The sequence below is a fragment of the Erpetoichthys calabaricus genome, chromosome 7 (genome assembly GCF_900747795.2).
Source record: "Erpetoichthys calabaricus chromosome 7, fErpCal1.3, whole genome shotgun sequence".
NCBI lineage: Eukaryota > Metazoa > Chordata > Cladistia > Polypteriformes > Polypteridae > Erpetoichthys > Erpetoichthys calabaricus.
Window position 1 is genome coordinate 126,635,618 of NC_041400.2, and position 17,674 is coordinate 126,653,291.

A 17,674-nucleotide genomic window follows, 5' to 3' on the forward strand; every position below is an offset into this window, starting at 1 on the left:
AGTATCTATCTATCTATGTAAGAAAGGGCAGAACAGACCCTTCTTTCTTAGGAGACAGCATTCCATTAATGTGGGTAGTGACATCCTTCACATCTTCTCCAACTCTGTGACAGATTTTCTATAATGTAGTGTGCTGGACTGATAACATTACTTCAAAACAGGCGCACCGAATCAAGAAGTCAAATAAATGGGCAGGTTCAGTTATGGGACATATTTCTGGACCCCTGGGAGGTCGTAGCAAAGGAGAGTTTTAAAACAAAACTGAGTGGCATTATGAGCAATGCTGCATATATCCTCTCTCGGAAACACTAACACTAAGGACTTTCAGCCAACAAATTATTCAGTAGAAGTGTGTCAAGAAACGCTGCTGTGGTTCCTGTGGCACAGTCTGCACAATGCCTCACTGTGATTGTGACAGCTACAGTAAGTCAGAAGTCTTTCCCTTTTAAATGTTCTTAGTGTTTAGTCATTTTGGTGTATGTTCAGACTATAGTGTGTGCATATATTAAAATTAGGGAAGAAGGCACGTGCAATATGTTAAAAAAAACAATAGTAAGGTCAAGAGACATGTAAACTTTAAAATATCCCAAAGTAAACCAAACAGAAACAGATTAAATGGTACGTTCTATATTTTTTTTAAGTCAAAGTTAATTCTTCACAATCATGGTAAATATCAATTAGTCGCATGAAATTGTGTTCTGAAGTGAAGAATTTTTTATTTATTTAGAAAAAAAAAACCTAACCTGCTCTAGTGCTTTATAATAGGGGTAAAGAGTACCGAAGTCTCAATGAAAAAAGAAAAAACATTATTAAGTCCATTTTCTAGGCTAAAGGTGTTATCAAATATTGATCTATGCCTTGAGATTGCACACATATTGTAAACAGCATATCCATATCCAAAAACAAAAAACAAGACATTTTTGTGAGATTCAGCTTTTTGAAAAGACCACAGTCATGCACTTCACCTCACCACTTGTCTTCCTCTGTGGCACCTGTTAGGGTCAGGGATGTGGTTTCACCTGGAAGACTCATCTCTAAGTGCTGTTACTGACATTACTGAATGTTCATTCCCAGAAGTGAATTACTGTCTCTGTTATGTACACATCTAAATAATAATCACTGAGAAAACGCGATCACGCAAAGTCTTTCATTATGCAGAAGCATGTTTTCTACATACAAAAAAAAAAAAAAAATCACTGCCTGATGTCGCTGGTATCATAATTCACATGTGTGCTTAGAAGGTTTAGCAAGAGAGAGGTTGAACACATGTGTAGTGTGCAATCAAGTGACAAGAAATGAACAGACATTATAGGCATACATTTAGTTTTAATCATGTTGAAGTTTAATACAGATACTGTACTTCAGCAAAGGGAGAGTGGCAGCACAGAGACATCATTCCTACCTCACACGTTCGAGTTTACATGGAGTTTGTAAGTTCTCCCTGTGTATTTATGGATTTATTGGTATCAGCAAGTGTCAGTGGGTTTCAACACTCAGAAACATTGTCCTCAGATCTTTAATTACTATATCTTCAGCCGGAGTAACTCAGCATATGCTATAAAATTTGATAATTGGCTTCTGGTGCTTCAATCTGTTTCACTGAGGTTTGGCTTTGTTGTACACTCTTGTAATTTTTATTTTCTTAGTATTTTATTATTGTGTGTGTGCACAACATGCCATGGAAAGTGCACAGTGCTGAGTGTTGATCGGTAGTGTGAATTTAGTATCAATGTACAGGTAGCTTGGTTCTTGCAGTGCAACGAAGTGTAATCCGTTCATATGTATTGTTATGTGTGTAAAGTACAGTAGAACCCCTATTATCCATATTAATGTAGACCGATGTCAGGTCAGTTAGCTGAAAACTCGGATAAAACAGATTGGCACTGTAGCGGCGATGCTACACAGAGAAGGTGGGGGCTGATGCAGACAGAGTGAGTGAGAGAGAGAGAGGGGTATAAGCTGATGTCACCAGGGAAGTACACTGCTGAAAGTGGTCACAGACGGGCTCTGCATGGCTGGTTGATGGAGTGCTCCATTTAGCTCACACCACAAAGTGCTTGCCTCTGAGCCAGAGACTGCGAGTTCACAGCTCACTACAGTGCAAATCTTCAAAATTAGATGTTTCATGGTGTGGGCAAAAATCAATTCAATTGGCGATTAGGGTGGGATTTGCACTAAGGAAAGATGGGAGTATAGTGATGACGCACTGCAGAAAAGGTGGGGGCTGACACAGATAGGGAGATCTGCTGACATCACTAAAGAACCAGACCGCTCACAGTGGTATGCACAGAAGACAAACAGAGCTCTCCCTTTAGGTCATACCGCAAAGCATTCAACTCCTGAGCCAGGGAACACAGGTTTGTAGTTCATGAAAGCCAGCTGAAATGCATAACTATAAACAAAAAAATCCTAAGTGAACGAAACAGTAGAGCATATGTATGGGAGTTATAGTATATAAATAACATGTATTATTATTATTATGCAAACAATCAACACTGATGACACACTGACAATAGTTGGGGGGGGGGGGGGGGGGGGATTGAGTCAGTTTTACATTCTCACAGTCACCAGATCCTTGACTGCATGCTCTGTACAGGTAAGATGTATAGTATTTATATGCTTTGTACAGTATTCACGGCAAAGCTTTTATAAATTATAAGAAACGTAGTGTATTACACTTACAGGTCGGCCTTAGGAAATGTGGAACCTCTGGAAATCAGGGTGCAGATAATCAGGATTCTACTGTATAATGAAACACTAAGTTCACCACAATGCTGCCACTCGGCATGAATCCCACTCTGTAGGTTGTGCAAAATAAAGACTGAAATAGGTGAAAAGTAGGTGGCATTCAGGAAAAAAAAAACATGACTTTTACAAGCCATGGTAGAACATAGGCATTACAGAAACATTATAGCAGAGACAAAAGTAGCATAATGAGCAGCATGTAGCCTAAGATATTAGGAACGCAGTGGAGGAATGGGTTGCAATTTTGGTGTAGGGGGGATTTTATCCAAACTTCACCCACTGCAAGAAATGTATCATTAGCTCTAGAAAATAGTACCAAGTATTTCTTCCAGGTTACTTTGTTGTCACAAGCATGCCTCAGAAACATAAAAGGTTTGTTTTCTTAAATCAAAAACTGCTGCTGCAAAGTGGAGGTGAGTATGTACTTGTTAAGTTTTAAGGCTTTTTTTTCCATGATGGTACTCCGGTATCTGTAACCTACCTTATAAATACAAGTACAGGCTTGGTATTTTTTTTAATTTATTAAAAATGTGTTTCATTTTATAATTAAATTTCATGTGGCAAATTAATATATTTAAATGACATTCAGAGGTGTTTCCTGGAATTAACTCCTCTTAAATATAATTATTATACATTGACTTATTTTGTCTCTGCTTTGCCCTTGACTTTGGATGACTGTTGTTTTGGTTAATGGGGTAGGGAATTTAATCAGTGCAATCAAATGCTGTTCAATAATTACCAATAATGGCCAACTGGACTTAGACAGCTTTAAACAAAAAAGCATCTAAGTTGCAGAGATATTTCTGTACTACAAACATGGTGAAGTGTTCAATATTCATGTTAAACATGTCCTGCTTGCTTTTGTATGATAACTGCAATACAGGGAGAAGTGAAAATATGTTATTCAAATTAACAGGTAACTTCAGTCATATAAAAAGCAATAAAATAAAATCAAGTGGAATTAGTTCCAGTGTAATTTGAGAGTATGCTTAAGATAGAACCAAACAAAAAAAAAAAACACTAACTGTAAAATGAATCATGACAGAATTTTCACAAACTTCAAGATATACTGGTGTGTCAGACTGTAGGCAACAGACAGGTTGGAGTGATAATACTTGAAATCTACCTAAATAATTAGCTAGTACACAATGAAGAGTTCGATCATGATAAGAAAACGAAAATAATTGGTGCTCAAATATGTGCCAGCAAGCAATTGGCATGACAAGCCATCTCTCAGCCGAAGAGAGAGCTGGTGAAATGCTTCCGGTGTAATCAAAGAAGATTGGCAAGTGTGAAAAACAAGTCCTCTTCTCTTTGTCCTCACTGCCTACCTCTTCTCACTGTAGATGACCTTTTAATAAAGTTCTGCCGCGTGACCTGCCAGCACAAGACCCAGGTGGAAATATTACAGTATTTGAACAAACACAAGTGTATAAAAACACAGATGCCTCAAAATCTTTCATTATAATTATTGTAATAAACAGTCAGATGGTAAGACTGCGGTTCTCACTGAATAGCAATATGCCCAACAACAGCAGTGTTTTACTGACAAACAGCCTCTCTGTACCTCGAGTAGCTTAACATCCCTATTTGTACTTTGTTAAGAGACAAAGGAAATGCACAAAACTACAAATACACACTTGACTGTGCTCCATTCAAAATGTGTCCAGTCGTGTATCACGGTTGGGTGGCCCAATCACCCTTCACACTGTCACGCTTTCTCTTTGTGATCCAGGAAAGAACAGCGCTTTTTTTTTTTTTTTTTATCATGGGGCTGCTGTTTATTTTGTCTCATGACAGTTTTCACCACCATGCTTGTAGAATGCAGTGCAAATTGCCCCTAAACATGTGGAATGTAGCACCCTACAATCCCGTGTGACTGGTTAAAGAAAGTCAAGCATTTAGACCCACCCATCACGAGTGGGCATGTAGAAAAGAACTGAAAATCTCATACTGACCTTTAAGTATTTTGACACTCTTGATATCCTTCTGCTGTGAAACATTCTGACCTGTGATTGTTTACACATGTCTTAAACAACTATTACCATAAACTGATCATTTCTGTATTATCTACAGGGTAGGATTCAAAAGTAATGAGCCTTTGTTCAAAAAGACAAATTTATTGAGCAAATCGGTACAACTAATTAATAGTCTTCAAAATAGGCACCTCCTGCATCAATACACTTTTGTAGGCGGCTTTTCCATGACTCGAACGCGTCCACGTAGGCCTGTTCCGGGATGGCTGCAAGGGCTGCTTTGACATTTGCTTGGATGTCCTCGATCGAGTCGAAGCGTTTTCCTTTCAGCGCTGATTTTAAGCGCGGAAACAAGAAGAAGTCAGAAGGCGACACGTCTGGACTGTAGGGAGGCTGGGGGACCACCGGAACGTTCACCCGGGCCAGGTAGGCGCTCACGATGAAGGCAGTGTGGCTGGGCGCGTTATCGTGGTGAAGCTTCCAGCTGTCCTTGATGTCCCTTCGCTTGCGCGTGACGCTTCTTTTCAATGAGCATGGTCTTCGTCTTCAACGTGTACCGTTGCTCTAATGAACTTTCCATTCCGCCGTGTAACACACTACCACACAGGGGTTCCCGTCAAGGCCGATCCTACCGCTCCAAAAGCTCGGAGCGGTAGGAGCTCCGTTGCGTTGTGAAGCCAACACCCACCGTCGCCGTCGCTGACAAGAGGGGCGCGCGGCGAAGTACGTTCGCGTCAGAACAAAATGAGGCTCATTACTTTTGAATCCTACCCTGTATATCCATTATTTATTTATTATATTACATATCTATTGACTATATTTATGTATCTAGATTGCAAATACCATACATTGCATCAATGTTCATATTGCTAACTACACGTCAATATTGCTGCTACTTCTTTGTCTTGTCTTTGCACAATGTCTTGTCTTGTGTCTTAATTTTAAATTTAAATTCTATTTTTAATTTATTATTTGCACGTCATGTTGTTTCTCTGTCGACCCTGAGCTTTTCGTCTATCTGTATACTTGTATATGGTTGAGATGACAGTAAAGTTCACTTTGACTTTGATCTCAAGGGCAGCCCACCCTCTGCTAGACTATGTTAACACCACAGCTGTTTTCCTCTGTAATGCAACAAATTGGTCATGCAAAGCACATAATTAATATAAATTTATCTCCAAAAAGCAGTTTATTTGAATAACATCTGATTTAAATGGAGAGAAAGGAAGGTTTGAAAAAAAATGCTTTTTTGGGGACGTGTGGGTCCCTACGCCAGTGGACACAGTGATTACAATTTGGAATTATCAAGTGCAACGTCAAGTGGCACAATCAATAGGGTGTTGCCTCATTTTTTTGGTACATGTAAACAATAGGTTAATATTTCCAATTGACACAGCAACCCTGTGGAGGTTGTGTATATATGCAGACATGGGTTGAACATGCAGACTCCAAACTGAAAGCATCCCAGTCTGTATAGCCCTTGCATCTGATAGAACAAAGAGCCATTAAGCCATGAAGCAATTAAACAACTGTGGATACATTTTATAGACTGTACTAAATAAGAACAAAATTAATAAATAGGTATGACAAACATCATTGAGTTTTATGTCTTGTGAATTTTGTTTGTTTCTGGGAGGTGAAGGCTAATTTCAAGTAAGTGTAAAAAATTGTCCAATTGCAATTTCTTCAAATGTCTGGATTGAGAGCATCTTCAACTAAACTGTATTCAAATCGATTTGTCAACAAACAGGTAGTGTAACCAGTTATTTTTTTCTGCTATATAATCATCTCTCCTACTTCTTATAAACAAATACCTCAAACATCACCATCTAACTTAATCACTCTAGCAGCAAGTTGGGGTTCAGGGGGTTGTTACATTTGTAAGACACTGAGAATAGCTTCCACGTATATATATTTACTGTATATTTGATATATACAAGATGAAAACACTGCTTCTGATTTATTAGAAACTTCCTTTTCAAGACATCTTTGAAACAAAGAAAACACTGGTAGGATTTGAAATCAAAAAACAAACTCCATGTAGTAGCATTCTCAATATAAAACTATGGGATGTGTTTTCATTTGAAATCCTCTCGATCTCGTAAGTAATGCTGCATTTCTAACACCTGAACAACACTTACCCACTTCTACAATTGAGGAAAGCTGTCCACTTTTCTAATATGGACTATTTTATATAACAGTATTATATGTGGCAACTGCAGAAAGCAAAACTACATATCTTGAGTTTGGGTTTCAGTTTCATGTTATCTTCCCTTTGCTTCGGTGGGACCTCCACAGGATAAGAATCATTGTTAAATCTATAAAATACGGTTTGTGACTAAAGAACATTACCTTAACATTCTCTGGGCCATTTTGACTCTGGGGTACTAGTTTATTATAGCAGGACGAATTATCTGCAGATTTGTTTCAACTGCTGATGTCAGGTGTGACCACTGATATTCCAGTTTTTTATGACTGCTGATCCCACTGATAGATACTATGTTTATAAGCAATTAAATATTTCATACTGCACATGTTAAAAGACATGATGATTTTGTTCAACTTGAAGAGTGCTGAATGAGTAAATTACTAGTGAAATAGTAATACATGAATGCTGCTCTCTAAAGGTAATAGGAAGTCAGCAATGTCAGCACAGAAAAAAGATGCAGAAATATATTATATGTAAAGTTGGATCTTCACAGCTACTGAATCAAGAAAAAAAACATTGATTTATTTTAATAACAACCCATATCATAATGGTGAGAAAACACAATAAAACACTGATGCATCTGCAGTGCTTTTACTTATTTCTTTCTTTTATATGGACTGAAGGGTTATTCCCAGAACTGCATAACTGAGCAGATTTATGTCAAGACTTTTAACATTACACAGGAAACCATAAGCCAATGTGGTAAAGAAACACTGTCAGCCTCCTTAGATTATGAGTACAATTGTCACCGCAATCCATAGCTCCTGTAAGGAATTAGTGTATATATTTCTGAAGAGGCTGCCCTGACAGCTAATAGAGGAAAAAAGGCCCTACTTCAGGTCTGTTACTTACTTTGGTGAGGTGGATGACCCCTTGGGATGAAACCGAGCAGCCCATAAACCCAACAAATTGAAGCTCCGGACAGTGTTCTGCAAATGCTTTCACTGATTTATCTGTCACCTGTGAAAAGAGAAATGGAGAAAAACATGGTGAGGTGAAACATTGCCAGCCAAGATTTAGCACCTAGTTCAGGACTATATTTTAATGCACTACGGCTCTGCCAGAAAGCCATCTGTATGCAAGAAGGTGCTTACAGAAGAGTTATTTGCAGAAAATGACCATGCCACCAAATCTAGCTAATATAGTATCCTGTCCTGAATGAATACATCATCCATTGTAACAGTGAACAAAAATTATAAAGTAATATGTTGTTATTAAACACATAAAGAGCAGTTTGATTTGATGAGAGTGACCAACATGACCACTTCTGCATCCCATACAAAGATCACTCGAATAAATGACACTTCTCTGCAGAAAATGAATGAAATAAAACAAATGATGTTTATCTTTAGCATGTTAACATACTGTATATAAATCAAAACTATGCTATTCTACTGCTAAAGTTAAAGCTTTGCAGTTCTCTGTAGTCATAGGGGCCTCTATTATTTGATATTTTGCTCTTTTCTGTTTATTAGTTTTTCTTTGTAAAACGCCCTCAAGATATTGCAGTTTAAGTCTCTCAGTGCACTGTCAAGATTGGCCCTTTGAGATGAACCACTGGGTTCTCTTAAGCAACAAATAGATAACAGGTGAAAACAAAACAGGGAAGTATAATGAAATATTAATGTAATTGACAAGAAGCCCATACTATCTCAGAAAATACTATGTACCTCCTCTTTTATACTAAAGGACAGGCACATTAATGCAGCAAGACATATGGCCTAAGCACATAAAAGAATGACACGCATGAAAAGGTGACCCTGGAAAGTTGTGAAAAAAAATTAAATATTTCTCAAATATGTCAAAGATCTTTCAGTTCTTCAGCTTATTGAATATTTTTTCCAGCTTTATTTTGTATTGCATTTTTCACTGTTACACAAAAGAATTTTGCCCAGAAACAGACTTACAGGCAGTGAGATGCCAAGAGTAATAAACTAATAGCAGTAGTAAGGACTGAATCCTTAGCATTCATTAGTAATATAGTTTGTCATACTGCCAGATATGGCACCCCAGCCAAATTTACCTTATTTTTAAATAAGTTAGTTTAATTATATGTCATACTCTATTCATTAGGTCCATACCATCACCACAGTGACACCCTTTCTGTTTTATTTGAGTTCAACAGAAAAGTAATAATAATATTCAAAAAATAATTTTCAATCCGATTAATTGAAAAACAAAACAGGATTCTGGAGACTCTATAAAGGATCGCTTGTCAGAAATGGTGCTGTAATCACAACTGATCCCACTGTGTTAGATGATTTCCATTAGCGTTTAGCTCAGAAATCAGCAATTATTTGATTGCCTATTTGACCTCTGCTGACATTCTTTCATTTTGAAATACACAGAGCTGGTGTTCCTTTGGTGGAGGGGGATAGTTATAGCAATGAAATAGATATAAACCTGGAACTGCTGTAGTTGTACCTACGGTAAATTCTTTATTTTATAAATATAACCCCTTTCAGCATTTTTAGGGACCAACTAATAAAATAGCATTAAATCCCGAAAGAGTGTGAAAACAAGGAAACTGCCTCTAATTTGTCAGGTTCCCAATAGTGCAGGTCTGGGTTCACTGGGTTTATTTTTCTTTATAGTTTTAAAATAGTTATACTGTAATTACTTTTATGATTATTAGTTATTATCCAGTTTGATCAGTTTAATTTGTGGAACTTTTATTTTCCTTTTTGTTGTTTCAGATTGTTGTTCCTTTTCAAAAGCAGCATGTACTTGTTAGTAATGACACTGTTGTTAAACCAACAGAGCCTGAAGCCCAATTGCAGGGCGGTGGCATGCAATCTTGTGTTTGATTTTTGAAAACAAATAAGGCTACATACACACTCCAGCTCAATTCCTATTTCTTTTCATTCATACATGACACAAGTCTGATATTTTTAGAGATGTGTTATCAGCATGATACTAAATCATAACTTTAAACAAAGGACTTATTAAATTTTCATAATCACAGTTTTGCATTCAAAACATCAACATTAAGCTCCCAGCAGACATCCTGCACTGAAACAATGCTAAGTAGTACAGTAAATACATCTGAAATATACTGTCTTAGAAATGACTCTCCTGAAAACAAGAACAGGAAAGAAAGGACAGTAACAAACCTATTCTCTTATAATATGTTTGTGACAAATGCATTAGGGTGCAAACTGCAATAAAGTGCTGTAAACAGAATTATGTATATTTAACACCATCATCTTCAAATAAATGTTGGAACAATTCAAAAAACATTTTAATGAATACATTTCAATTTTTGTTAAGATGCCTTGAATACAGCGCTGTAAAAAGTTTTGTGATTTCAGAATCTCACTTTAAAATGCAGTAGCGAATTTTCAAGCCCTTCCATCTTAAAACAAATCTAATGTGAGTTCAAATGAGATTAGTTTACTTTGAGAGGGGTAACTTCAAATGCACATATTACAGTATATACTGCAGGGATCTCAAACTCCATTCCTGGAGGGCCACAGGGGCTGCAGGTTTTCATTCTAACCCTTTTCTTAATTAGTGACCTGTTTTTGCTGCTAATTAACCTCTTTTGAATCCAAATAATTATTTATATACAGTATATATATACAGTATATATATATATATATATATATATATATACAGTATTATATATATATATATATATATATATATATATATATATAGTATATATATATATATATATATAGTATATATATATATATATATATAGTATATATATATATATAGTATATATATATATATATATATATATATATACAGTATATATATATATATATATATATATATATAATATATATATATATATTTACACACACACACACACACAGTATAAATATTCCTCTTTTACTGAGTCTTTTTGTGATATCCTACCTATAGTTGTGGATCCTTGTGTGAACTTCAGTCACAACCACATACTCCTCCAGCTCCCTCAAATCGTAGCAAGTAAGCTAGATGACGTTTGTGAGCATAAAAGTAAAAAAATGCAAGTAACTTAACTTATGGAGAAATGAATTAAAATGGAGGTAAGCTCCATAACAATTGCTCAGTAACAGCACACGCACAATGAGTAAATGTGTCCTGAGGATTTCCATTTCACTAAAAATATCCTCACAACTGTAAAAAGTGAAGATTTTAATGATTCCATATTTCTCTTACTCTGTAATTTAGGCAAATTTCCACAATGATCTACCATCCATCATGGTTGGATGCACCAAACAGTTTTATCGTGAGCCTTCAGCACAGATTGTAAATCTCCATCGGGTACTTCTTTGAAAAATTTTATTCTTAAAAAAATTCAACTACAATTAACCACAGACACTCCACATCCATTGATACAACATGATACATTGATTGATACATTGATACAACATGAATCTTTTCATTACTTGAGTTGCAATATGCTCCCTCACCTTTCTATGAAAGTTTTTTCAGCCACTACAAGCATATGTGTACTGTTTATTGAACTACATGATAATCAGTGGTGAAATGGAGAAATAATTATTGTTGATATTGAAGGTGTTTGGTTGTGTGTATCAGGCAAGTAATTAAATAATTTTCTCAGCATTTTCCATTTGGGCACACAATAACAAAACAAGGAGAGATATATGTACATGTCAAGTGAAAGAGGAATACAATATGAAAACAAATTTTTTCAGTTCTTCTAAATAATGTAAATAAAGGAAAACAACTCCACATGCTGGCATTCACGTCAACTGATATCACATCTAAATCATACAAAAGTTTGAATTCCCACTATGAATAAATGACATAGTTCCAGAAGATAATTTTAATGCTCACAACTTATTTTACTTTAATGAATGTGTACAAATTTCAATCACTGAAACAATTTTATTGTTGCCCCTTTGTGACCAGGCTAACATTACCACGATGTTCTTACCCTACTTGTAACCAGTGGGTTGGGAGAAAAGCAAGAAAAACGAATGAAATGTGAGCAGACTTGTATATCTTAGTGCATCCTTTGTAAGGAGGTTTAGCAAAGAAAACACATTCCTACGAAGAGTTCCTAAAGACGGCGGCAGGTCAGCATGCCTGGCACAATAGCACAGAGAAGTTGTGATAAGTGTTGGTATGAAGGAAAAAGTGAGGATACTCCAAGAGTAAAACATAGAGGTGCCACTACTGTATACTGGTGAGTACTGACTGACTGCCAGGAAAAACCAGCAGTACTCCAAAGACCAAAACATGAAAGTACCGGAACGGAGTATTGGTGAGTACCAGTCCACTTTAAACACCGATTGTAAAATTGTAAATATAAAACATATTTCTATGTAGTCTGCTAGTACATGCTATTACAGTCTAATATCAGTTGTTTTTGATTAAGACTTATTGTTGAGAAAAATATTTAATAAAACTGTGATAACTCTCTTTGATGAAGTAACTAGAAAATGTAAAAATTGTCTATCAAAATTGTTAACTGAGAATGTTACACCATGCATATATTTTCTTACTGTTTTGTTATTTGATATGAAATTTTTACTGTCATTAATTAAGTAGTATTTTTTAGTTTCTTTATGTATATTATTATAATCAACTAAAAGTAATAATAAAGATTTATTGTATGGGTCTTGGTAGATTTTCTGTTTGAAATCTGTTCAAGACCTGATATGGGTGATATTAGGCTAGACAAACGCCTATAAGGGTGTGTAAAATCAAAGAAAGTAAAAAAAGTTTAAAATGGTAATTTACTGTTTAATATATTAATATTACAATAAGAAATGACATATAGAATTTTCTTTGCAGTGATTTCACTATTACAGTTATTTCTTGATCAGAGAAACACATTAAGATACCATATTACTGTTGTGAAGTAATTCCAGGGGTATTTGGAATTTGGGGCTATAATACAATGAGACATGTTGACCAGGCTCTATATTACAACAGAAAAAGACTGTAGGATCTCTAGGTGAGCAGAGAGTTAATGAAACCTGAGACGATTTAGCATTTCTTTATTCAACAGGAAAGACAATCAAATAGAAAAGGTAAAATAGTGTTATGTATTACAAATTTTGATAGATAGATAGAGAGAGAGAGAGAGAGAGAGAGAGAGAGAGAGAGAGAGATAGATAGAGATAGATAGATACTTTATTAATCCCAATGGGAAATTCACATTCTTCAGCAGCAGCATACTGATACAATAAATAATATTAAATTAAAGAATGATAACAATGCAGGTGAAAAACAGACAATAACTATGTATAATGTTGAATGTTAACGTTTACCCCTCCGGGTGGAATTAAAGAGTCGCATAGTTTGGGGGAGAAACGATCTCCTCAATCTGTCAGTGGAGCAGGACAGTGACAGCAGTCTGTCGCTGAAGCTGCTCTTCTGTCTGGAGATGATACTATTAAGTGGATGCAGTGGATTCTCCATAATTGATAGGAGCCTGCTGAGCGCCCTTCGCTCTGCCACAGATGTTAAACTGTCCAGCTCCATGCCAACAATAGAGCTTGCCTTCCTCACCAGTTTGTCCGGACGTGAGGCGTCTTTCCTCTTAATGCTGCCTCCCCAGCACACCACTGCGTAGAAGAGGGCGCTCGCCACAACTGTCTGATAGAACATCTGCAGCATCTTATTGCAGATGTTGAAGGACGCCAGCCTTCTAAGGTAGTATAACCGGCTCTGTCCTTTCTTGCACAGCGCATCAGTATTGGCAGTCCAGTCTAATTTATCATCCAGCTGCACTCCCAGATATTTATAGGTCTGCACCATCTGCACACAGTCACCTTTGATGATCGCTGGGTCTATGAGGGGTCTGGGCCTCCTAAAATCCACCACCAGCTCTTTGGTTTTGCTGGTGTTCAGGTGTAGGTGGTTTGAGTCACACCATTTAACAAAGTCATTGATTAGGTCCCTATACTCCTCCTCCAGCCCATTCCTGATGCAGCCCACAATAGCAGTGTCATCAGCGAACTTTTGCACATGGCAGGACTCCGAGTTGTATTGGAAGTCCGATGTATATAGGCTGAACAGGACCGGAGAAAGTACAGTCCCCTGTGGCGCTCCTGTGTTGCTGACCACAATGTCAGACACAATGTCAGTTACACCACCGTGTATTAACATAGAGAGCGAGTCCTCCTCCTTTGTGCTTCCCACAGGTACTTGCATCTCTGTCCGCTCTAACTGTGCTAAACCCGGGTAGCTCCACGTTGGCATCTGGGATGGTGTTATTTAGCCAGGTTTCGCAAAAACACAACAAAAAAGATGTGTATTAATAAAGTTAATCCAACAAAACAAAAATCTTCAAAAACGCAGAATCATGTCCTAGATTGCACCAGTAAAAAGTAAGAATGAAAATAAAGGTCAAAGACAGAAGGTGTTTCTATACACAAAGACTTAAGGAATATAAGAAGAAACTATAGAATTTTGATGTTCAAATAAAGAAGTGCTTTTACTAAATTTCTGGGTATGACTTTGGGGAAAATGTGATCATTAAGACAGCAAATGAGTTTAAAGGACTGAATGACTCTCTTACATTTGCTGAACACTCTTATTGTTTATTAGTATTGTAAGTCTAGCTCCATAAACCACTGAATGAACAAAGCTTTAACACACTTTTAGATATTTGGTTCTATTTAGACTTGTTTAGTTCTGTAACAGTCTACCTACACCTGGTCACATTTTCTAAAGTTTAGTGATTTGGAAAATGAAGAATGCACACATTAACAAAATAAAGTCTTACACCTTGAAAAAAAGCATTTGCAAATTCTATCATAGGCCAGCCACAAACATAATCCAGACAAGGGAAAGTGGCATGTTACTGTATTCTTGCCTTTACTTATGCACTACAAGTAACATGTGCGGGTGTTGACAGCAGTTATATACCATTGCATATGCTGTATGCAGAGCAGTATAAGATTGATCCTTTTGTGATTCAGGTGTTTCTGATCACCCTGTAAAATTTAAACTTCTTAAACTCTTCTATATTTAAGTTTACTTTTCCTCCTACCACTATAGTGAGAAGTCAAGCAAAATGACACATTTTATTGGCTAACTAAAAAAAGATTACAATATGCACGCTTTCGAGCCAACTCAGGCCCCTTCTTCAGGTAAGATGTAATCAGAAAGCGTGCATATTGTAATCTTTTTTTAGTTAGCCAATAAAAGGTGTCATTTTGCTTGACTTCTCACTACATTCATAATGGCTAACACGGTACAACACCCTAATACTACTCCTACCACTATACAAAGACATCTATAGAAAGGCAGCACATGCCTTGATCCATTTACTGAACCTACTTCTCATAGCCTTTTGCTTAATGGGTATATTTAGCTGGAAGGTAAACAAAGAAAAATCAGACATTCCTTTCATCTCATTCAGACAAAGTCCATTTTCTCATACATTGTTTACATTGCATTTAATATTTCATAGGTTATGTGTGAAGCTCATAACAAGAGACCACTTTGTACACAAACCCCAGATCTCAGACTATATAACCTCTCCTTTATAAGCTCCATTCCTGGATCATTTTTAATTCTTTTAAAGACACTGTTCCTCTTAACATTTCTACTCTACAAAGTAAAGAATAGATTGGTGTAAAATGGACTACTGAATTGTTTCTTTAGAGCTGCCCAAGAAATTTTAAAACTGATTATGTATTTACTATTCTGCTGTGTGATAAATAAAATGCATAGACTGGTCACACGGATTATTCTCTGACATACAACTTTTTGGGTGGGGTTCATCAATCTTAAAAAAATGTTAAAATATCAAAAGCTAGGAGAAGTACACATGAACACCGTTCATGCCAGAAAGAAGTAGCAAAGAGCAGTTCTGATTAACAGGCACTCTAATCAGTCGCACCAATTTAATTTTTAAACAGGACCCAAGCCTGCTCTGATTTAATGGAGGGTAATTAGGTTTGAAATAACATGCAATGCAACACTGGATACATGCTGCGAATGCAAATGCTCCGTGTCCTGCATTAAATACAGATAATAGCTTCCCATCCATTTCTGTGTTTGCATTATAGATTTTGTTATTAAAAAGAAAAGCCCTGAATGTATTCAAATAAATCTGACACCAGTTATGACCCTTGAATCATTTTGTAAAAAAAATTCTATCAAGTCAGACAACAAATCTATAACCGTGCAGGGAAAACACCGTGCTTTCACATTAATGACTTAACAAAGCATTTTCATATTCATCTATTGGCTAATGTCTGAGAAAAGCTGAGAAAAAGATTAAATACTTTTGGATTACACTTTGCAGCATAAAAGTGTAGTTCTTACTGTAATTCTCAGCATTTTCACTCAAAGCAAAAACAGTTAGAGAGAAGATAAAACGGAAACATGAGCGTTTTTTGATGTACTTTGAATTGTGACATCCTTGATGGGAATACAATAAAGTTTGACAAAATGACCTTAACACTAAAATTACCAGAGCCTATGAAAAAACTTGTAGATCCAGCCCACCTTAAATCCATTCGCACCTCTCCCTCAGCGTCTTTTGTCCTGTAAATGTGCTGATTAAGACAAGCAGCAAGCAGCCTGCTATTCCATCCCCCCACCGTCGCAGAATGTGCACAAACTTCTCCCAGCTCATGCCTTGATTGATTCTCTGGGAGTGAAGTGCTGGAGTTTTAGAGTGGAAATAATAGATTGTTATTTGGAACACGTGTATTTCATGTGTGTTCCGTTTTTATAATAATCTGTGTAAACACATTGTTAAAACAGAAATGTTTGTCATATTTTGGTAGTAAATGACAAAATGTTGGCATAAACTAGGGGTGGGTGGTATGACCAAAATTCTATATCACGGTATTTTTCTAAATTATCCCGGTTTCACGGTATTCAACGGTATTTTTTTCCCCATGCATGAGTGGATGTTAACCACATTTTCCACTGCAATTACTGGCTAAGAATAACCTATTCCACTGTCAAGAGTATTGTACATTGTACAAAAAAAAACATTTTAATGTGCACACAAGTATTAATATAGTTTTGCATTGCCCCATAAAGTGATAGTTTTCAAGGGGGTGGCACTAATGGAGAAGGTATCACATTGCACGACAGATGCAGTCAAAATATAGAACCTTTTTATTGAACAAATTTTGAAAAAACAAACTATAATTTTGACAACATATTTTCAACCATACAAAGAGGCATTTAGACTTAGTAAAATATCCAGAAGTGCTTGTCAAAAATTGTATTGCACCGAATATGTCTTAGAAAAGGAATAAATAGTAAATATTTGTTGTAAACCAACTACACTTTCTGTTAATGTTAACAATCTCTGTCCACTGACACGTTAAAGTGACTTTTTAAATAACTTTATCATCATTAAACTGCATAATATTTAAACTAATAAATAATAACAATAAAATAAATAATAGTATTATTACTGATAGTTGCACTATTACTTCAAGACTTCAAGCCCAGGTGCATTACACAGTTTTCACCAAATTAAAATAAAATACAAGTGCAACTTGGTGATGACATCTTTACCAGCTGAACCATCATTTAGGCAAACTGCATTAATATGGACCTTGCTTCAAGCTAAGCTATACTGGGAAGAAAAAAACAAACTATATGTCGAGAACAAAGTCAACATTTCCACTTTATTCTCGTCGTTTATGTCGAGATTAAAGTCGACATTTCCACTTTATTCTCATAGATTACTTCATAATTAAAGTAGAATGTCGTAAACTAAACTTCTTCCTAAAATCAATGTTTAATCAATTACTTAATTTACCCCGTCATAAATTAATGCAGCACATTGAATGCTTTG

At 36.2% G+C, this 17,674-nt stretch overlaps 1 protein-coding gene across 2 annotated transcripts in view; it reads right to left on the reverse strand.

Moving 5' to 3' along the window:
• The window catches only part of fbxl17 (F-box and leucine-rich repeat protein 17), a 965,787-nt gene that overhangs the window by 699,518 nt on the left and 248,595 nt on the right, over window positions 1-17,674 (reverse strand). For both annotated transcript variants that reach the window (XM_051929669.1, XM_051929670.1), the window contains exon 6: window positions 7,783-7,890. In XM_051929669.1, the coding sequence (XP_051785629.1) occupies window positions 7,783-7,890 (108 nt within the window). The remainder of the gene's footprint in view (window positions 1-7,782; window positions 7,891-17,674) is intronic.